This window comes from Perognathus longimembris, chromosome 28 (genome assembly GCF_023159225.1).
Source record: "Perognathus longimembris pacificus isolate PPM17 chromosome 28, ASM2315922v1, whole genome shotgun sequence".
In the NCBI taxonomy this organism is placed as follows: Eukaryota; Metazoa; Chordata; class Mammalia; order Rodentia; family Heteromyidae; genus Perognathus; species Perognathus longimembris.
In genome coordinates, this window is record NC_063188.1 from 104004250 (window position 1) to 104026382 (window position 22133).

A 22133-nucleotide genomic window follows, 5' to 3' on the forward strand; every position below is an offset into this window, starting at 1 on the left:
ACCATTTTCCTCTCACTCAGAGGTTTTGCTTGGCTAAGCTGCAGCAGTCTCCCTGCCCCCCTCCAACCCCCACCGCTGTTGCTGGGCTGCTTCGAGCAACCACGCCCCGCGGGCCCCAGGGCTGGCCGGCCTTGGGGCTCACGGCCCCCGCGCCGCCAGCGCACACCGAGTCTCCATCCGCCCCACCCCCGCGCGCCCCCATCCACCCCCGCGGCCAGCCCTGGGAGCGCCGGGCGAATCCTTGCGCCTGCGCCTGCCTAACTTCCTGCCGCGGAACGTCCCACCCATCCTCTCCAAAGTCCGCCCCCGAACACTGCGTAAAGCCCGCCTGCTGCTTGCGGTTGGTGGAAGCGGCTGAGTCGTTGACTCCCAGGCCCGCCTCTCCACCGCCTCTCATTTTTCCCAGGACCACTGCGCCTGCGCTCAGCTGCCTGGGCGGGCTGAGGCGCGGGTTGAAAAGTCTCGTTCCAAGTTTGGAGAGAGAGGGAGAGAGAGAAGAGCGCCTTAGACCTCGGTACTCGCGAGCGGGGAGGAGGCCACGGAGAAGGACGCGGCGTCTGGGGAGGACCCAGACCGGACGGAGCTCCAGCTTCCACAGCTAGGAGTGCGTGACGCTCCTGGGAAAAGCTAGAGCGCCAGTAATCGGGCTGCTCTTGGCTCGCGAAAAGAGTCCGAGGCGGCAACGAGGGGCGAACAACACGACGCAAGATGGCGAGTAAAGAGAGTAAGAGGCCCATCCGGGTGGCGCGCGCCGGGGCGGCGGGGGGCGGCGGGCGCTCGAGGCCGCGGCACGCGCCACTGAAAGGCGCGAATTGGCGTGAGGAGGAGGGGGCGGGGCTGGGCGCGAGGCTGGGCGCGCGCCTCGAGGGGCCTGCGCCGGACGGGGCCGCCTTGCAGTGGGCCCCGAGCACTTCCGGAGCCGGGCGCGGGGCCCAGGGTAGGCCCCCCTCCCCCCCACCCCTCCCTTTGGCAGCTTCGCTCCCTCCAGCGCCCTCGGCCCCAGGGCGGAGGCGGTCACTGCTGAAAAACGATCACGGCGGCTTTTTTTTTTTTCTGCGCGCGCGTGCGCGCACTCGTCATCCGCTCCGGGGTCGCGGCCCTTGTCCGGGGGATGGGGGTGGGGGCTGTGGATCCTGCCAGCCTATGGCTGCCGACGCTGGCGTCGTGCTAGCTGAGGCCTCTCCTGGTGGGGGAGGGCGGGGGGGGGTGGGGAATGGAGGAAGCAGCCCTACGGGTTTCTGCTGCACGTGGATTTGCCTTTTCCTAGTGGGTCGTGGAGCCCCCTTTTCCGTACAGGTCGTCGTCATCTTAGAACAGGTGCGAATGGCTGTAACAGGCCAAACAAATCTTCATGTCCAAGAAATTAATCCGATGCGTTCCACGCAGGAGATAGTGATCCCCAAAGTGAAAAATAGAAGCTTCCTGGTGCTTGCATTCTCTCCATGTTCTCAAAGACCAGTTAGTTTTGTCCGTGTCCATGTTCTAAGTAAAAGGAAAGAATAGGTGTGGCCATCTCGAGGTGACCTCCAGTATCTGTGTACGGATTTGGACCTTGATCCCTCTCAACCATTTAATTGTGTGGGCTTTCTCCAAATTTTCAGTGTTTGAAGATACTGTGGAGGAGCGTGTCATCAATGAAGAATATAAAATCTGGAAGAAGAATACACCGTTTCTGTATGACCTGGTTATGACCCATGCTCTTCAGTGGCCCAGTCTTACTGTTCAGTGGCTTCCTGAAGTGACTAAGTAAGGGTTTCAGACAACTTTTATTTTGCACAAATTTAGCTGTCTGTTTAAAATTTTCTAGTTTTGCCATTTCATACCTAGAACCTAAACAATGCATTCACCCTTTAGATGAGGTGGCAGGTGGTTTTCATCTTCAAAACGGATGTGATTTATGAGATGATTTTTAGCCTTATGGAGAGATAATAATTTGTTAAATTCATGATGTTTGTAGGAAATACTGAATATATTTGACATTACTTGGATTTAAGTGTACATCTGCATCTCTGCTTGCTAGACCAATGCATTTCTTTAAAACTTTATTGGAAAATAGCTTACACTGAGAAAGGTAAACAAAAGCTTATCACTTGACAAATTTTTGCAAAATGAACACAAATGTAAAAGATACCCCAAATGAATCTTTTAGTTTTATTTATTTTTTGTTATTTATTTAGTTTTGATGTGCGCACGTTCACGTTTACACACCTACATACCTGCCTGCCACTACCGGGGTTTGAACTTGGCCTTGCGCTCTTTTGTTTTGTTTTTTTAGGTTGTTTTTTTTTCCAGTCCTGGGGCTTGAACTCAGGGCCTGAGCACTGTCCCTGGCTTCTTTTTGCTCGAGGCTAGCACTTTACCACTTGAGCCATAGCGCCACCTCCTGCTTTTTTCTATATATGTAGTGCTGAGGAATCGAACCCAGGGCTTAACGCATACAAGACGAGCACTTTACCACGAGGCCATATTCCCAGCTCCAGTGTTAATCTTCTTAAGAAAGCACTTTATTGACTTATATCAATTGTGTGTGTGGCACACACCTACAATCCCACTCTGGAGGCTGATATCTCAGGATCCTAGGTAAAGCTACCCAGCAGAAACATCCTAGAGATTATCTCCAATTAACCAGCAAAAAGCTGGAAGTGGAGGTGTGGCTTAAGTGATAGTGTGCCCGCCTTGAGCAGAAAAGGCCAAGCGAGAGAGAGAAGCTCTGAGTTCAAGCCCCCCGCCATACTAGCACAAAAATAAATAAATTTATGGTAATTGTTGACATTGATTGCACACATAGAACATGTTCTGATGTATCTGAGTTCTATGTCGGTTACTTGGTGTAATCCTACTATGATGTAAGTACATTTTAACCATCGTTGATTTACCAATGAGGAAATTGAAGTTAGTACTCATAAAGCTGAGAGGTTAGTACTGTAACCAAAATCATGCAACAGCTGGTAAGTTATTGCTTGGGCTTAGTCACATGCAAACCCTAACTTAACCAACCTGGACCAGTTCTCTCAAGAAGGAAGACATCACTTCATCAGGCTACCCACCTTTCTCAGATTTGCACCTTTTCTAAAAGCCACATCAACTGGAGTTGCGTATTGTGGAACCTACAGTTTAAAGATTAAATCAAAGTCATAGGAGGATTTTGTGATGTGATAAAAATAAGAGTTAATTTTACATAAAATGATGTATGATTACCAGATTTCATATATGAACATTGGCTTCTCACATAAACCTTGGTGGCTGTGATACTGCCACTGCACAAAGCTGTTTCAGAAAAGTATAAATGTACAGACTTGGAAAGAATCTGGCAGTGCTAAATAATGGACTCCTGTAGGTATTGGCTCTGTGTGTACATGCATGTATGCACGTGCATCAGTACTAGTGCTTAAACTCAGGGCTTTGTGCTCTCCCTGGTCCTGTTCTACTCCTGGTCCTCTACCAGTAGACCTACACCTCCATTTCCAGCTTTTTGTTGGTCAGTTGATTTCCAGGTGCTAGTTGGCTCATGCCTATAACCCTAACTATTCAGGAGGCTGAGACCTGAAGATTTTATAGTTTGAAGCTGCTAGCCTAGGCAGGAAAGTCTTTGAAACTCTTATCGCCAGTTAAACACCAAAGAAAAAGCCAGAAGAACAACTGTAGCTCAAATGTAGAGCACAAGCCTTGAGCAAAAAAACTCAGACAGCACAAAAAAATTATCTCTCAGATTTGTCTTTCCTGCTTGGCCTCAAACTAATCCTGAGGTCTCAGCCTCTTATGTAGCTAGGATTGTAGACGTAGCTAAGATTGTGTAGACATCAGCAGCTGGTTCCTACTGTAAAATTTTTTTACTGTGGTGGGGATTGAAGCGGAGTCCTATGCATACTAAGCAAGTGCTTACTGCTGAGCTACACCCAAGATGTAAAGTTTGCAATTGCTTTTAACTAGGTGTTTTGTTTGTTTGGGTTTTTTGCATGTTTTTACACTTGAGGTAAGCTCCTAGTCCTTTTTTTTTTTTTTTAAAGATATGTTCTGGGCTGGGAATATGGCCTAGAGGCAAGAGTGCTTGCTTTGTATACCTGAATCCCTGAGTTCAATTCCTCAGCACCACATATATAGAAAATGAGCTTAAGTGGCAGAGGGATAACCTAGAGCAAAAAGAAGCCTGGGGCCCTGAGTCCAAAAAAAAAAAAAAGAAAAGATATGTTCTTCACTAATATTACCTAAACTAGGCTCAAACTGAGATCCTACTGCCTCTCAAGTATCTGGGAATATAGGTGTGCAGCACCATACCCATCACAGGCTGTTTTAAAATCTGTTCAGCCAGGAGAGTCATGAGATGAAGGCCAGTCTGAGCTACACAAATGAGTTCCTGTCTCAAAAAGTAGATTGAGCATCATATATTGAACAATACGCATACATTTGGCGTTTTGTGTGCATTAGCCTTCTCTTTCTTCCTGCTAAAGAGCTTTAAACCTTATTAATGACAATTTAACCTTTTTGGACCTTTTAACATTACTACAGTATAATAGCAAAGAGAAGAGACTTCAAGGACAGAGACCTAGGCTTTGCGAACTAAGACAAGTTGTTTAGCCGTTCTGTCTCTGAATTGTCTAGTCTGTAGTAAGTAAATGGGTATTTGTAGGAATCAACTGCTTGTATTTGAGGGAACTAAAATCCCACATGTTGAAGTGTAAGACTCACAGAAGTGGTGACTAAGGCTGATTCTTCCACCCCTTTTTGTTAAAAAATAATTTGTAAAAGTTGTAGGCTTCTATTTTTGGGGAATTCAATGAAAACTACATTTTAAATTGTGTTAGCTTTAAATAGTTGTACAAAACTACTCTTTTTAAAAGCTATCTATAATGTTTTAGTTAATTTTTTGCTTTGTTTTTTGCCAGTCCTGGGGCTTGGACTCAGGGCCTGAGCACTGTCCCTGGCTGCTTTTTGCTCAAGGCTAGCACTCTACCACTTGAGCCACAGCGCCACTTCTGGCTTTTTCTGTATATGTGGTGCTGAGGAGTCGAGCCCAGGGCTTAACCGCTAGTACTTTACTGCTAGGCCATATTCCCAGCCCCGGTTCTACTTAATTTTTAAGTAGACTAGACTGAGTTTTCCTTATATGAAATGGTTGGGGCTAGAAGCATTTGAAGTTTGGCAATTTTTATTATCTTGGCATATTATTTGCCTGTAGTCCTGGGGCTGGGATCCAAGTCTACACATAGCTTCAAAGTAACTTTTTTTTTGCCAGTCCTGGGGCTTGCACTCAGGGCCTGAGCACTGTCTGTGAGCTTTTGCTCAAGATTAGCACTCACCTACTTAAGCCACAGCACCACTTCCATCTTTTTCTGTTGTGTGGTACTGAGGAATTGAACGCCAGAACGTCATGCATGCTAGGTAAGCACTCTTATCACTAAGCCACATTTCAAGTCCCTGAAAGTACTTTTTTTTTTTTTTTGCCAGTCCTGGGGCTTGGACTCGGTGCCTGAGCACTGTCCCTGGCTTCTTTTTGCTCAAGGACAGCACTCTACCTCTTGAGCTACAGTGCCCCTTCTGGCTTTTTCTATATATGTGATGCTGAGGAATCAAACCCAGGGCTTCATTCATGCTAGACAAGCACTCTACTGCTAATAAGCCACATTCCCAGTACCCCTGAAAGTAATTTTAAACAATATTTTTAGTGTTCTTGTGTTGTGACTGAGTATTCAGGTGTGGTATTTTCAACTTGTGGTGTCACATCAGGACTCAGCAGATTTCCAATATTGGAGAATTTCTGATTTTTGAATTAGGGTTGCTCAGCCCAGACAGATTGCTTTTATATATTAATAATTAGGAATTTAACAATGAATATATTCCTAGCTACTCGGTTGGCTGAGATCTGAGTCTCATGGTTCAAAGCTGGCCCAGGAAAGGAAAATCCATGAGATTCTTATCTTCAATAAACTACTCAGAAAAAGCTGGAAATGGCACGGTGGCTCAAGTGGTAAAGCGCTAGCCTTGAGCACAAAGAAGCTCAAAGACAGCACCCAGGTCCTGATTTCAAGCCCCAGGACTGGCAAAAACAGAAACGTATGGGGTTGAATTGTGGGATGTTTAGTGGCCTGGGGAAAAAAATTCCAGACAATTTTCTTTCTTGGCTATTGAAGACTACTTAGTGTTTTGCGGGGTTCCATTTTATGTTGTTTGAAGGGACTGTGATTGTGTTTTATCATCATACACAACCATAGAAATGCTGACTGTTCTAACTGCCTGGCTCATTGAAGGACTTTACCTCAGGTGCCTATACTAAACATTTACTAATGTGCTATTCTCTTTTTAAAAGTTAGGCAACTTTCTTATGGCATACTTTAAAAGCTGAGGATTGGACCTAGGGCCTTGTACATGTAGGCAAATGTCTATATACCCAGATCTTGAAATAGAGCAGTTTTGCATTTGCTGAGTTTTCTTATCAGTGGAGTTACTGAATCAAAAGATTCTAATAACTGAAGATGGATAGGCGGAGCTGGGAATATGGACTAGTGGTTGGTAAAAGTGCTCGCCTCGTATACATGAAGCCCTGGGTTCCTCTCCTCAGCACCACATATCTAGAAAAAGCCAGAAGTGGTGCTCAAGTGGTAGAGTGCCAGCTTTGAGCAAAAAGAAGCCAGGGACAGTGCTCAGGCCCTAAGTTCAAGCCCCAGGACTGGCAAAAAAACAAAAACAAAAAAAGATGGATAGGCTCTTTTTGTTGTTGTTGTTGGTTGGTTGGTAATGGGATTCAAACTTGGGGCCCCACTCTTTCTGAACATGCTTATTACTCAGATAGCATGGAGCCATGCCTCCAGTCGCTTTTTGCTGGTTATTTTTTTCCTCCCCCAGTTAGTTGGAGGTAAGGGTCTCATAGCGTTTTCTACTCAGGCTGGCTTTGAACCAGGATTCTCAAATCTCAGCCACTTGAGGAGCTAGCATTACAGACTAATGGTTGGGAGCCACCAGCACCCAGCCAATATTAACCTTCTTTAATAGCCACATCATAATCTCGGCCCAGTAGTGTGCATGTATCAACTGGAGGCCCACTAGTTGTGTTTTGTTTTGTTTTTTGTCTTTTCTTTTTTGGTATTGGGGATCCAACCCAGGATGTTGTACTTGCTACTCAAGCACTTTGCCACTGAGCTACATCCCAGCCTTGTGTTTTTTCCCCCCTCAGATAAGATAACTTATTGTTGCTTGGATCACCACCTATACCTATTTTAGAGTTACCTGTTCTGTATTATGATAGGCCAAAGATTGAAAACATTTCCATTTTGTAAGTTGTTACTAAATTATACGCCTAGAAGTAGCCTCTAACCTTTAAAAAATGCTGATCCCGTGGGCTGGGAATATGGCCTAGTGGCAAGAGTGCTTGCCTCGTATATATTGAGGCCCTGGGTTCGATTCCTCAGCACCACATATACAGAAAATGGCCAGAAGTGGCGCTGTGGCTCAAGTGGCAGAGTGCTAGCCTTGAGCAAAAAGAAGCCAGGGGCAGTACTCAGGCCCTGAGTTGATGGCCCAAGACTGGCCAAAAAAAAAAAAAAAAAAAAAAAAAAAAACCAAAAAAATGCTGATCCCTTTTGTACACAAAAATTTAAGGACAGACAGATGGCCTAGTTTGTTGGTGTTTGAAGCCTAGAGTCATACTTATCCTTACTGCTTCCTTATTGGAGTAGGACTATGGAGCATAGTTGGAAATTACTGTTCTAGACAATACAAAGGGGAAAAGCATTGCTAATAATGCAGAAATCATTGCTTGGACCAAGGTACCAAGAAGGCTACCAATTTCTTCAGCTTCGAGATGAGTTTCAGAGAGCAGGTAACAAAAATGTTTTGGTAAAACTAAGTCTATTTCATAACGTATAGGTAGCATAAACAGCTTGTTTTACATCATGTCATTTGCACTTAATGTCATTTTTATTTGCCAGTCTTGGGGCTTGAACTCAGGGCCTGAGCACTGTCCCTGACTTTCTTTTGCTCAAGGCTAACACTCTGCCGCTTGAGCCACAGCGCCACTTCTGGCCGTCTTCTATATATGTGGTGCTAAGGAATCGAACCCAGGGCTTCATGTATATGAGTCAAGCCCTCTTGTCACTGGGCCATATTCCCAGCCCCTAAACTCATTTTTTAAAGAAGCAAGTGCCAAGGTGGTTGCCAGTTAGCTAATTGAAGTGATTTAAACTCAAGTTTTCCTGATACAACACTATTTTCATTATACCTTGTGTCTAGAAATTAGAAACAGCAGGAATGGAGGGTCTAGTATATTAAGAAGACCATGGGCAGAAGTTGTTTTTAGGTGGGAAATCAGAATATGCAAGTATAGGAATCAGTGATGGACTCTTGTGTAGATAGACGGTTTGTTTTGTCTGCCTTCCCCAGAGACCTGCTCTAGAAAAGGTATGATGCGTATTAATTTAGGCAAAGGGGTGTGGATCTTTGAGAAAGAAGCAAGCCTTCATGTTGTGATTTGAATGTTTCTTTCTTTTGAACATATGATTTAAAAGTTGGTAACTAGATAGGGACCAGGTTTGTGGATGATCCTCAGCATATATTTGTTAAAGAAATTTTAATGTAGTTTGAGGGAATAGACTAAGTTGTTAACAAGTAAAGCTTTCCTGTAGGCTTAGTGTGACTTGATTTCTTCCTTGTACAGGCCGGAAGGAAAGGATTATGCCCTTCACTGGCTGGTGCTGGGAACTCATACATCTGATGAGCAGAATCATCTGGTGGTGGCTCGAGTTCATATTCCCAATGATGATGCACAGTTTGATGCTTCCCATTGTGACAGCGACAAGGGTGGTAGGTATTCCGTATATTCCAATTTGCTGTCAAAATGAGATGCCTTTTTAAAAGCATATGCTATTAAAATTGTATACTATTATCTTTTGACTCAGTAGCATAACTTCTACAGAGCTACTCACATGTGCAAGGATTTCACGTTAATATTTACAGGATTGAAGCATTGAGATCAGCCAGGCATTGGCATCTCATGCCAACCTCCCAGGAGACTGAGATCTGAAGATCATGATTTGAAACCAGCATGGACAAGGAAGTCCATGAGACTATCACTAATTTACCACCATAAAGCCTGAAGTGGAGTTGTGTCTCAAGTGGTACAGCGCTGGCCTTGGGCAGAAAAAATAGCTCAGGCTAGTGTCTAGGCTCTTAGTTCAAGTCCCAGGACTGGCAAAAAAAAATGGGATCAGTTTAGCAAAACAGATGTATGTTCATCTGAGATGGGTAACACATTAAAGAGAAAAACTACTCAGCTGGCTGCCAGTGGCTCAAGTCTCTAATCCTAGCTACTCAGGAGGCTGAGATATGAGGATCACAGTTCAAAGCTAGCCTGAGCAGGAAACCTGTGAGATGCTTATCTCCAATCAATCACAGAAGAGGCTGGAAGTGCTGCTGTGGCCCAAGTAGTAGAGTGCCTTGAGCAAAAGGAGCTCAGGGACAGTGCCTAGGCCCAGAAAAAAAAAATACTGCCCCCCCCCCCCCCAAAATACTGCTCAGCAATTAATAAGAATGAGAAAAATTGCTGGGTTCCCATGAGATCTTCTGGGAATCACAGTTTGAAGCCCAGGCAGATAAATCAGGAAGATTCTTATGTCCAGTTAACCAGCAAAAAGTCATAACCCAAGGTATTACTTAAGTGATAAAACACCAGCTGCAGGGAGGAAAGAGCCAGGCAAGAGAATGAGGCTTTTACTTTTAAGTCCCATTACTGACACAAAAGCAATGAAAATGTGAGGAAAAAAATCAGTATGCACTAGTAAAGGTGTCCAAGGTAAACTAAGTGAATGACTGGAATGTATAATTATGTGTTGGTGTATGCATCAAAAACAGTTAATAGTTTTGTTTGTCCGGGGAGAGACACTAATTTAGGAAGCAATTGACTTTTTAAAAATGTCAAATATTTCCGTTTTAGTATTTCCATGACCACCTCAAGTATGGTGATTTTTGCTAGTAGGACTCAAAACGTTTCAATAACAAATTATATTTGTGACTAAAGTTTGTTATTAAAGACTCGAACAAAAGCACCAGGAACAAGATAAGTATTTGCAAGTTCAGGGAGGTGTAGCACAGTCTCTTCCAAGGCCACCCAAGATGTGTTTTCTCTGCGGCAGCAAGCTCTAAGGACATATGTGGTGTATTGGCCCAGGGCAGACCCTTGGAGGTCTCTCCTCGATGGAAGGCTGCTTGGCATGTCCTGCTGGCCCGCAGCCAGGACAACCGGAAGTCAGGGTCCCAGTGATGAAAGTTGGTGCATATCAATCAGCCTTGATATTTGCGCAGAGCAACCCTGGCAAACTAGAACAGCATGGGCTGTTGCTCCTAGTGTACATAACAAAATCATCCATCAGTGACATGAAGAACATTTTGAGGTCTGTGTTCCTAAGAGTTGCCCATAGGTCAGTGGTGGTGAGAGATAGATGAGCTAGGCAACTAGACCAGGGTTAACTGAATAGCTTCAGATGATTTATGACCTTTTTTTTTCGCTGGTCCTGGGTCTTGAACTCAGGGCCTGGGCTCTGTCCCTGAACCTCTCTGTGCTCAAGGCTGCTCTACCACTTGAGCCACAGCGCCACTTCCGGCTTTTTTTCTGTGTATGTGGTGCTGAGGAATCGAACCCAGAGTTTCTTGCATGTTAGGCGAGCACTCTACCACTAGGCCACAGTCCCAACCCTGATCTTAATTTTTCAAGATGTAAATTTTTTCTTTTGTTTTTTGGTGCCAGTCCTGGGGCTTGAACTCAAAGACCTGGGCATTGCCTCTGAGTTTTGTGTTCAAGGCTAGTCCTCTACCACTTTTAGCTACTGTACCATTTCCAGCTTTTGAGGAGTAAATTGGAGATAGTCTCATGGGTTTTTCTGCCCAGGCATGCTTTAAACTTCGATCCTCAGATCTCAGCCTCCTGAATACTTGGGATTACAGGTGTGATCCAATGGTACCTGGCTACCTGAGCTTTTGGTCAAGGCTAGCACTCTTTATCACTTGAGCCACAGCTCAGCTTCTGGCTTTTTTTGATAGTTAATGAGAGGAGATGAGAGTCTTGGAGTTTCCTGCTCAAGGTAGCTTCAAACCTTGAACCTTGGACCAACCTCAGTCTCCTGAGTAGGTAGGATTACAAGTGTGAGCCACCAGCACCTGGCTTAACTATTTTTTTTTATTTGTCAGGACTAGGGTTTGAGGTCAGGACCTGGCCTGCACTGGTTATTTGAAATATGTATGAATAACTATACTTCACACGTGTGAAAGGCTGGTTTTAGTTGTTGTACATAACTGAATTAATAGTGTATTTTCCAGTGCAGATGGGCTTTGAGAATAAATCGATTCCAAGTGGCAGGTGGCCCACATTGTTAGATTTTTTTCTCTTTCACATCAATTTGTGTTCTTTTCTGTCAGTGTAAATTCTGTTGAGTAGATTAAATAAAGTGCCTTGAGAATTTTAATCTGAGCTTGATGTGTTTTTCTTTTTCTACCCTCACATTAGAATTTGGTGGCTTTGGTTCTGTGACAGGAAAAATTGAGTGTGAGATTAAGATTAACCATGAAGGAGAAGTGAACCGCGCTCGTTACATGCCGCAGAATCCTCATATCATTGCCACAAAAACACCATCTTCTGACGTGTTGGTTTTTGACTATACAAAGCATCCTGCTAAGCCAGGTATGTAATAACAGAGTTAACAGACCATTCATTGCTGGGAGCTTTTTTAAAAAATTCAAAATGGTAATGCTTGTAAGGTCTTTTTTTTTTTTGAGGTTTTGGGATTTAATCCACAGCCTCATAAATGCTAGGCAAGCACTGTACCACTGAGTTCTATCCCTGCCCTTTAAAAGTCATTTAAAGGTTTACAGATTGCTTTAGGAGTCCCATAACCACCATCGAGGTCAGTGATTTACCAAAAGGCCTTAACAACAGGTTATCACAGGGAACGTTTATTGCAAGAAAAGGTCCAGAACACAGCAGGATGAAAAAGATAGATATAAGTGGATAACCTTCTAGAGAGGAGTCAGGCGTGTCTTGTCAGGCCTTCCTCTCAGGGCCGCATAGGACAAAACCATGGGAGCATGTGTTGAGTGTGTGCCTAGAAGAGCCTGTTTTGAGTCTGAGGAACTGGAGTTTTTATGGGGGTCCTGGTCACCGACACATCCTGTTCTGTGACCAGCTGTGGTAATAAAAACTGAGCATCCAACAGTGATGCTAGGTACATTGTGAATGCTTGCCTAAACATTGCTACAAGTCTTAACAAGTTGCTACAGCATATCCCATTGCTTTGGGCATATATAGTTTTGTCAGACAGTGACTTAAAAAGCGTTCTGAAGGTCCCATTCTCAGGCACTGGGCAAGGGCCATTTATGATTATAGGCTACCCTAGAGACATACTATAGCTGAGTGATCAGACCTACTATGTTAGAAATATTTGCCCCAGGGCTGAGAGAATAGGGTTGCTGTTACACAGATTGGTGGTATAACTGTAGTTTTAGTATTTCTGTGTTGGAAATAGTAAAAGGTTTTCCAAGAAAAGCATAATAGAGTGAAAAGTTGCTCTTACCAATTTTAGTAAACAGATAATGTATTTCTTTTTCTCCTAGACCCAAGTGGAGAGTGTAATCCTGATCTTAGGCTAAGAGGTCACCAAAAGGAAGGCTATGGTCTTTCCTGGAACTCTAATTTGAGTGGACATCTCCTGAGTGCATCCGATGACCATGTGAGACCCATGTTCTTCCTATCTATCTGCTCAACTCCTGAGAGTGAAAGTGTCACAGGGCCGCTCTGCACTGAAAGAGTACTATGTAGCCAGATAAAACTGCTGGTTATTGCCATACCATTTTCTCAGGACTCAGTAGGGGCTTTTAACTCCTGTTGGGAGTCTTGGGATTTGACAAAGCTCTTTTGAGACAACCTTAGAATAGAGGGAGGATGGGCAAAAGCCTTCTTGCTGTTTGAAAGAGGATCTCTAGGTCCTTAGACATTTGTGGAACTGAATCCTTGCCAAGGTTTTTGTTGTTTCAGATTCAATGGCAGTTTGGTATATTCAAAAGTTTTATGACCATTCTACTCCCAAAATATTTTCACCAGGTTTCTCTAAAGGAAATTCCATACGAATCAAGCAGTTATTCCCTGTCTCCCTTCTGCCAGATTCACAATGCAAATCAAGCCCGTGAAGATGTCACTCACCCCTACCCCAAGCTGGTTTTCCCTCATTCCCACCATCAAAATACCCTCCCAATTGCTGTTCTCAAGTCAGTGGGGGGCGGGGGGGGACGTGGCTGATAAAATCTGTGTCAGCATTCTTATTTTTTTTTTTTTTTTGCCATCTCTGGAGCTTGCCTCAGGGCCTGAGCACTGTCCCTGGCTTCTTTTTACTCAAGGCTAGCACTCTGCCACTTGAGCCACAGCGCCACTTCTGGCCATTTTCTCTATATGTGGTGCTGAGGAATCAAACTGGGTCTTCATGTATACGAGGCAAGCACTCTTGCCACTAGGCCATATTCCCAGCCCATGTGTCAGCATTCTTTTTTTTTTTTTGGCCAGTCCTGCGGCTTGGACTCAGGGCCTGAGCACTGTCCCTGGCTTCTTTTTGCTCAAGGCTAGCACTCTGCCACTTGAGCCACAGCGCTACTTCTGGCCATTTTCTGTATATGTGGTGCTGGGGAATCGAACCCAGAGCCTCATGTATATGAGGCAGGCACTCTTGCCACTAGGCCATATCCCCAGCCCATGTGTCAGCATTCTTAAGCCCCACTCGAGAGAGCCTCAGAAACAAGGGTCTGCTTTGAGGTTTCTGAAAGGACGATTTTGCTGTTTACTTCTAAATCTATTTGTGATGCTTTCCTATATAGGGCTTTACTCTAACTTAAATTACCTTTTAAAAACACCGAGTGGGAATTACTAATAATAATAGCTGACATTGCCACTGGCTTCCCAGCTGCCAGGCATGGTGCCAGTCTTTGCAGGCCCTTTCTGAGGTGGGAGCTGGGGTCGGTGAGCACCCTGCATATAGTCCTTTCTCTTTAGTGCAAGTAATTAATGGTATGTCAGAATGTATATAAGTAGCAACAGAAACTAAGGTACCAGGAAGAAAAAATGGTTTAGAAAGAGATGAAGCCAATACAAATATCAGTGGGTTTGTAATTAGTAGACTAACGTGCCTTAAAGGAATTACTTCTGATTTTAAGCCTTTGAATGTGAGTCATTACCTGATAGCTTAATGGTTTTTTTTATAAGACTGCACATCAGAAGAAAACTTTGATCATGAAGCCTTATGATTTGTGGCCCTCTGTGATCTTTGAGGCCTGATGTACTCTCCTTGAACTCTTCTGATGTTTCAAGGATCAGGCCTTTGGGCTCTGTTTGACCTTGTAGGGGTTTCTGGCCGTACCTCCTGATGTCTGTAGTGGTTTTTGCCATTGAGAAATTTGTCCAAAGAGCCTTGTTTTAGGTTTTATTCCAAATATTTCTAATCTAGTGTGTTTTTTTAAAGTGAGTCTGGTGCTCTGATTTATTGTGCTATCTGGATGAATTTTGCAAATTTGATTGTGATTCGATGGAAACTTGAACTGTCCATTGCCTGCTAGTACGGCCAGCCTCCCCCATCACCCCTTGAGGTTTCTTTGCTTTATACATTTCCTCTCCTGGAAGCTGACGGTTTGTGTAGTTAAATTGTTTTTTTTTGTGATGTTTTTAATAAGCTGTTAGCCTTGAAATTAATTCACTGTCATACATCTTTTTCTCCTCTCCTTCTCTTCCTCAGACTGTGTGCCTGTGGGATATTAATGCAGGACCAAAGGAAGGCAAAATTGTGGATGCCAAAGCAATCTTTACTGGCCACTCTGCTGTTGTGGAAGACGTGGCCTGGCATCTGCTGCATGAGTCACTGTTTGGATCTGTTGCTGATGATCAGAAACTTATGATGTAAGGTGGAAAGGGCAGTGGGATATTGTTGATAGGTGATCTGAATGACCATCGCTGATTGTGATATAGATTGGTTTGTGTTTTTTATCTCTACACTTTCTTATTAACTTACATTAATTATACAAAGGGGGATTTGTTGTTAACATTTCCACACATGATTTACAGTGTGTTCCAATTAGTCTCACTCTGATTTCTTTTTAAAAAAATGATGCAAGCTGGATGGATGCCAGTGACCTGTGCCTGTGATCCTAACTACTCAGGAGGCTGATTTCTGAGGATCTCAAGGCCAGCCCGGGCAGGAAAGTCCATGAGGCTCTCACTTAACCACCACAAAAGCCAGAAATGGGCTGTGGCTCAAGTGGTAGAGCACTAGCCTTGAGCAAAAAGAGCTCAGGGACAGCACCCAGGCCCTCAGTTCAAGCCCCAGTACCGCTACGAAAAACTTAGTGGTCTATATGTAGTGATCGTTTTCCATTAGACTTAGCTGCTATATGAATAAGTAGTTTAGTTTTTAAATAGCTATGCACATGTGAAGGAAAATGCAATCTAGTTGTAGGTACCCTCTTATTCTGTACATACTCTGTACATTGTATAGGCTCGATATTATTGGTAATTTGGGCATCTAAGAAAGGAGGAAGCAGAAGTAATAGCCCTTGTTATTTATCTGATTTTGGTATTAGTGGTCCAAGTGGAAATTGGCCGCTGTGTAGTTGATGTCTTTGCCGAGGGCTGAGCATAGCAGAGCTTTCAGCAGAGTGGAATCACTCTGACTGCAAAGCGTGAATGCGAGAGAGGATGTGGAAGATGGACGTCCTCCTCGAGCGCTGCGTACCTTGCACCTTTGTGTTTTAGATGGGACACCAGATCTAACACCACCTCCAAGCCAAGCCACTTGGTGGACGCGCACACCGCCGAGGTCAACTGCCTCTCATTCAATCCCTACAGTGAATTCATTCTAGCAACTGGCTCTGCGGATAAGGTGTCAGAGGTTTTTTTGCCTTTTCTAAAAAAAAACTCAGTTGTTTTGGGTTTTAATTCAAATGTCTTAAATTGCAAAAATCATTCCTCTTCCCCCATCTTTAGACTGTAGCTTTGTGGGACCTGCGTAACTTAAAGTTAAAACTCCATACTTTTGAATCGCATAAGGATGAAATTTTCCAGGTATGTGACAATTTTTCTAGTGTCTATGTTTTAGAGTTTTAGTCATTTTATGGCAGGGGAATTGTTTTTTAGTGTTTCCTTTTATATGATGGGCATGAGATGCTCATTTTTTAAGGTTCTTGGTTCTAAAATGTAAGTAATATAGTGGGAAATAGCTTAGGTCTCTTTGAGAGGCCTTTCATCCAAAGTAATTTTATTTTACTTCTGCCAAACAGAACCTGTGAAATCCAAAGATTTATCAGTTAGGTATGCCATTAATGAAAAAAGTCTTGTAAAATTTAAATAAGTTCAGACAGACTTCATTGAAAATGAAAGGTTCTAGGATTGAATTAGATTGATTGGTACCCCCTTGTGGATTTCCTCCATATCGGGGAATGTGACCTACCTAGGGACAGGCTAGGGAGGTAGGCCCTCCAAGAATTCTTAGAAGACTGGGACAAGGAAAACTCTAGACTGAGATGAGAAAACATTATCTCTTAGAACAAGAGCAACAAAACAAACCTGGTAAGAGTTTTTCAAAACCTGTGCTTTCAAAATTTGTATTATTAGGTCCACTGGTCTCCACATAATGAGACCATTCTCGCTTCAAGTGGTACTGATCGCCGCCTGAATGTGTGGGATTTAAGGTAATGTCAACTCTGAGGGCAAGATACTGTATAAATATACTAATGTGGTAGATGAGGGAGTAGGCCATAAACTAGAAAAGCAATATGCTGTAATCCAAATGTAGTACTTTCATAAAGAGCCTTTCTTTTGTGAGTGTGTATGTGTGTAAAAGAATACAAATAGGTCGTGAAATACAGTTCTATGATATGAATTTTGTTTGTTGGTAATTTAGAGATGAAGTTGTAGGTATGTGTGTTTATATCTAGATGGTTGTAGCAGATACACTTCCTGTAGAAACAAATAGGATTCTCAGATCTCAGTGTGACATTGTTTCAAAAACAGAATCCTTTCATTTTGGGCCAGGGTTTAGCTCAGTGGTAGAACATACCTAGCATGTGAGAGGCCTAGCATCAAGAAAAAAAGGCCCCCCCACCTTGGTTTGGCTTCCACATTGCATAGTGAGAAGCTGGATTGTTGGGGGCTAGTGAAGTGACTCAAGTGGTAAAGCGCCTGCGTAAGTAGCGAGGCCAGAAGTCTAAACACTACCTCCACCAAACAAGAAAAAGCTGTTTGTTCTTTCCTTAGGCACTCATGCTACTGCTGTATAATATTTCACTCCTGAAATGCAAAAGGCCTCAAGAATATAGAGGCTACACGTGTAGTTTTTAAATTTATTATTATCTTTAAGTAGTTTTTAAGTTTATCTTTAAGTAGTTTTAAGTTTATCTTTAAGTAGTTGTACAGAAGTTTCCACTCAGTACATACGTTATAAGTACAATTCATTTTGATCAGTGTCACACCTTCCATCATTCTCCCCCAGGTTTTTTTTAAATGTATTTGCCTTTTTAATCCTATTACAGTAAACACCACATCGCGAAGAACAATTTTTCATTCTGCAGTTCAGTTAGGAATAACTCTAAGCCTTCCTTCTCCAGAAAGTAAACATCCTACCTTCTCACCAAATATTAAAAGCCTCACTTGATTATCATATAAAAATAAGTTGTTTGTACAGTGAGTGTGCACATCTGTGGTATAAGATGAACTTTCTGACCTGATACTAGTTCAGTAACGAAAGTATTACGTTCTCTGTTAATAGCAAAATTGGAGAAGAGCAATCGGCCGAAGACGCGGAAGATGGGCCTCCAGAGCTCCTGGTACGCATTTGCTCTCGTGCTCAGTACTACACACTACACGGAGGTTAGAAAGTGTCAAGCCAGGAGCCAGCGGCTCGTGCCTGGAATACTTGAAGTATTCCGGAGGCTGAGAACCAGAGAATCCTGGCTTAAAGCCAGCCCAGGCAGAAAAGTCTACAAGACTCCCATCTCTAGAATAACCAGCAAAAAGCTGGGCTGGAGCCATGGCTCAAATAGTAGAGTGCCAACTGAGCAAGCATGAGGATGAGACCCTGGGTTTAAATCCCAGTACTGGGGGCGGGGGCGCGGGAGGGTCAGAGTTTCAATTTGTACAGGTAATTTCAAAATGGAAGTCGTAAATGTTCCTGTGATTGGGCCTTGACATTTATCAACACAGTGAGATTTAGTAAGAGAGTAGTTGGAGCTCCCAGAAACTGTCTTACTAGTTCTAGTTGTAATATTTCCTGTAGGCCTTGGGTAGTGAGAGAAAATAGCATTGTTCAATTAGCAATATATAATTTATGGGAAACATTTTAATGACCTGATTTTCAAGTCCAGGTCACTCACTTTTGCATGAAACATCGCCAGATTTAGCAATGGTTCTTTGTCCTCGTTCTGCATTCAGCATTTGTCTTCTCCAGTCATACTCATTTCATGTTACTCTTAGGACAGTACTAATTTTGGGGTACACTTGTGCTTCACTCAGAAGTAAAGAAGGGCCTTGAGAGTGTTAGACACTTTATACCAAGTCTTTAGCCTATGCCAAGTCTTTAGCAAACTCTTTCATTCTTCAGCTTGCTGGTTTCCATTCATTATGGCTTTGGGCCAAAATCAGCCAAAGAGGTGATGTGAGCATCAGGCAGAATAGCAGGTTCAGCGTTTGTAGCATTTTTTTCCACTGGTGTACCCCTTCATATTTGAAACACTTGTAGATCCCATCTCACATTTTGTAACTGATGAAATGACTAGGTAACATGGCATATAATTGGCTGAGACCTCAAAGTGTCACTTCTCAAGTCAGGAGCCAGTTGCTCACCCCTGTAATCCTAGCTATTCAGGAGGCTGGGATCTGAAGGTTGTGTTTTGAAGCCAGCTGGTGTAAGAAAGTCCATGAGACTCCTAGCTCAGCTACCCAAAAAAAGAACCCAAAATGGAAGTGGAGCTGTGGCTCTAGTGGTAGACTGTTAGCCTTTAGGGGGAAAAAAGCTCAAGGACAATACTCAAGCCCTGAGTTCAAGCTCCTGGACAGCACAGATACAGTGTGACTTCTCAACTCAAAACAGTGTGTTAACATTTTTGTTATTGTGAAACCACACACAGTACTTCCACATCCCAATTTCAAGGTTTACAAAGTAATGGAATAGGGATTAAGCTTGAGTCACCTGCCTTCTACACTGTGAGGCAATTACCCCCTCCAAAATGTGATCTAGAAACTATTTTAAACCCTGTATTAGGATTAACAGGAGAGGATTTGAAACCAAGACTTTATCCTTTATACAGTTCATTCATGGAGGACACACTGCCAAGATTTCCGACTTCAGCTGGAACCCCAATGAGCCTTGGGTCATTTGCTCAGTGTCGGAGGATAACATCATGCAGATATGGCAAATGGTGAGCTGGGGTAGAATGTAATTCCTACTAAATATTTCTAGCAAGGAAACAAAAGCAGATGCTCTATTGCACACACAGCTTGGTTACATACAGGTGCTTTGTCCACTATGTTGTAGCACCAGTCTGGTTGGTGCTTAACCTTTGGTGCTCGAAATTTCATTAGGGCCCTCTGTCCAGTGGCACGTGGCACCCCTGCTCTGTCTCCAGTGTCTCTGTTGTGTCACAGGCAAGAAGAATACAAGAAGGAAATGGCAAGGTGTTCAAGCTGTAAATACTTGACACTTCTAAGGTGCCGAGTTGTTAACTAAGCCTTTCTTTCCTATCACTCCCTGTAAGTGATGCTTGCGATGTTTGCAAAGAGCATCTCTCTCTGAATGACTTGAGTGTGGGTAGCTTGGTGTGTATGTGCAGTTGCTTATTGGCAGCTAACTTCCTTTGAGCCTGTTCTTTCCTTCCTTGACGTCTAAAAGATGCAAAACACAATGAAAGTAGCCAACAAGTTATGAACATGTCATGTTTAATTTCCACCACTGAGACACATTGACATGAATCTTAAAATCTGGATTCACAGATGAGAATTGCATTTTTAGGTGATTTGGTGAACACCTTGGGGGGGCAGTTTCACGTGCGGATTTATTTGGTTTGTTATTCTCTCCAGGCTGAAAACATTTACAATGATGAAGAGGCAGATGTGACAACCTCGGAGCTGCAGGGACAAGGATCTTAAACCCCAAAGTATAAGATGTTTCTGTTGAATGTAATGCTTACAAGAATGCTTGATTTGTCAAGCGCCAAAAAGGCATTGTATAGTAGAAAATGTAAGTGGGATGGCTTATGGCGTTCTTTACCCTCTGATTCTAGCACTTTCAAGTGAGCTGTTGCGTACTGTATCATATTTGTAGCTATTAGGGAAAAAAGGAATGTTGCTTAAAGGAGAACATCATCATCGTTTAAAGTACAAGTTTGCAGGGTACTGCCTTTTGAGTCAGATGTTTTAAGTCCTCATTTTCCCAACTAAGTGCTTGCTCAAGTTCCCAAATATGCAAGGATAACTTTTTTCACTTTTTCCTTCCGACACTTCTTGATTGGCTTTGCAGAAATAAAGTTTTAAAATAAAATTGGTTGCATTCATTGAGGACGTGGGGAGGTAGGAGGGGGGGTGTATTCTGTAGCCCCTCAAGTAGAAATGGATCAAATTATACCATTGGACTTGCTAGTCTACAAGGAAGGCAACATGAATAACAAAAAGAATACACAGAAGCTGTTAAATTTATCATACATATTTACTTAATCTATACAGAATTGAGTAGATAAAATCAGATTCACATTAGTGAAAAATCTCTACAAAATGTCTTTGAAAAGCAAAACAAGACTGCCTCTTAACAATTCGTATCCTCATGAAAGACGTGGGCTGTAAAAATAAAGCAGTGTGTTTAGCACAAACTAGAAGATATCTGCATCATTTTTTCACAGTTATTTCCATCTACAGTCTGAAAGAGGTAGATTTTTCTGCAACACCTGAGAATTGAATTGTGATAACCAGGTGTAATAAAGGCAGTTGCATACATAACTAAAAAATACTGGTCTCAAGACCCAAGAAATGCACTACAAGTTTGAGGATGAAATGGTCCATTATCCAAGACCCAAGTTTTTCTCTACACCTTGGAGGTCTACTGCCACTATAAATAACATACATCAAGATTGTATGGTGGTGCAATTTAAGTGAATTCAACATTGAAACCTTTTCTGGGCCAGCCTAAGTAGCATTAGCATTACAGTGTTTCTAGAATATGGTAAATACAGGGCGGTGCTACAAAGCCACAACACGAGGCTGGTGACGTGATAGTTTCAGGGGAGGATGTTCTTCCTCGGGGAGGGTGGGAGGAGATTCTGAATGTGTCCCAAACAGAATCCATAGCCTTTTAAACACCACGACAGCATCTAGCTAAAAAGACACATAAGCCAAAAGCAGCAGGCCAAGTACTGTTAAATCACATTGCTTTATAACGCCCTTGAAAATATGAGACAGGTCCAAGATTTACAGTCTTCCACACAGGACAGGCACCACACAGAAATGTGGGCTACACACATGATTTGACAAAATGTTAACAGCTGTACATCCAGCAGTTCTCATGAAATATGATCATTAGTACTCATTTCAAGGTAGATAAGAGTTGATGATACCTCCATTTCCCCGGGGGAAATTAAGTCAACAATATCACTTAGTAGCCAGAGAGGGCAGGGGGGATTTCTACAAGGCTGTCTGAGTTGTTTTCTTCGGACTCATTTTGAGATGATCTTTGTGGATTTTTCTCTACTGCCTAACCCCTTAATTAACATGACTAATTATCTGATAGAAAATAGTGCCTGATGAAGAGGGATTCTTTTCTAAGCTTCCATCAGATAATTTTCACTTCTTTCAACGCAGTTTAGACCATGAATGTGACAGGAGTTTACAAATAAAAGAGAACAAGTTTATTCAGTCCAGTAAGCAATTTAACAAGTGTCAGTTTGATAGTTTTGCTCAGTGAAATGTGTTAACATCAATTCTAGTAGGACCTTTCTTTTTTGTTCCACCAAGTTCTCAACACAAATACCAGAGACAGGAAAGACGCTGTCATCGTGTAGCCTTAAACACTGAAGGAAGAAAAAGGCAAATTTCAAACTGTCTCCAATTCCACGGATAAGAGAATTTGACAATGCTTGTA

General features: G+C 43.0%; 1 protein-coding gene across 1 annotated transcript; it reads left to right on the plus strand.

Moving 5' to 3' along the window:
- The first annotated feature begins 398 nt into the window (after window positions 1-398).
- Window positions 399-20543, plus strand: Rbbp7 (RB binding protein 7, chromatin remodeling factor). The gene is made up of 12 exons (XM_048336839.1): window positions 399-724; window positions 1602-1746; window positions 8648-8793; window positions 11489-11662; window positions 12592-12707; window positions 14754-14914; window positions 15767-15893; window positions 15998-16075; window positions 16625-16701; window positions 17778-17835; window positions 19315-19425; window positions 20084-20543. The coding sequence occupies exons 1-12, from the start codon at window positions 709-711 to the stop codon at window positions 20150-20152; spliced, it is 1278 nt and encodes a 425-aa protein (XP_048192796.1). The 5' UTR covers window positions 399-708; the 3' UTR covers window positions 20153-20543.
- Window positions 20544-22133: the final 1590 nt, after the last annotated feature.

What these genes read in the sequence shown, in the direction of transcription:
- Rbbp7 (XM_048336839.1), top strand. An exon ending in ATAAGGATGAAATTTTCCAG is followed by an intron (nt 16,076 to 16,624) that starts GTATGTGACAAT and finishes TTGTATTATTAG; the next exon opens with GTCCACTGGTCTCCACATAA. An exon ending in TCATGCAGATATGGCAAATG is followed by an intron (nt 19,426 to 20,083) that starts GTGAGCTGGGGT and finishes TATTCTCTCCAG; the next exon opens with GCTGAAAACATTTACAATGA.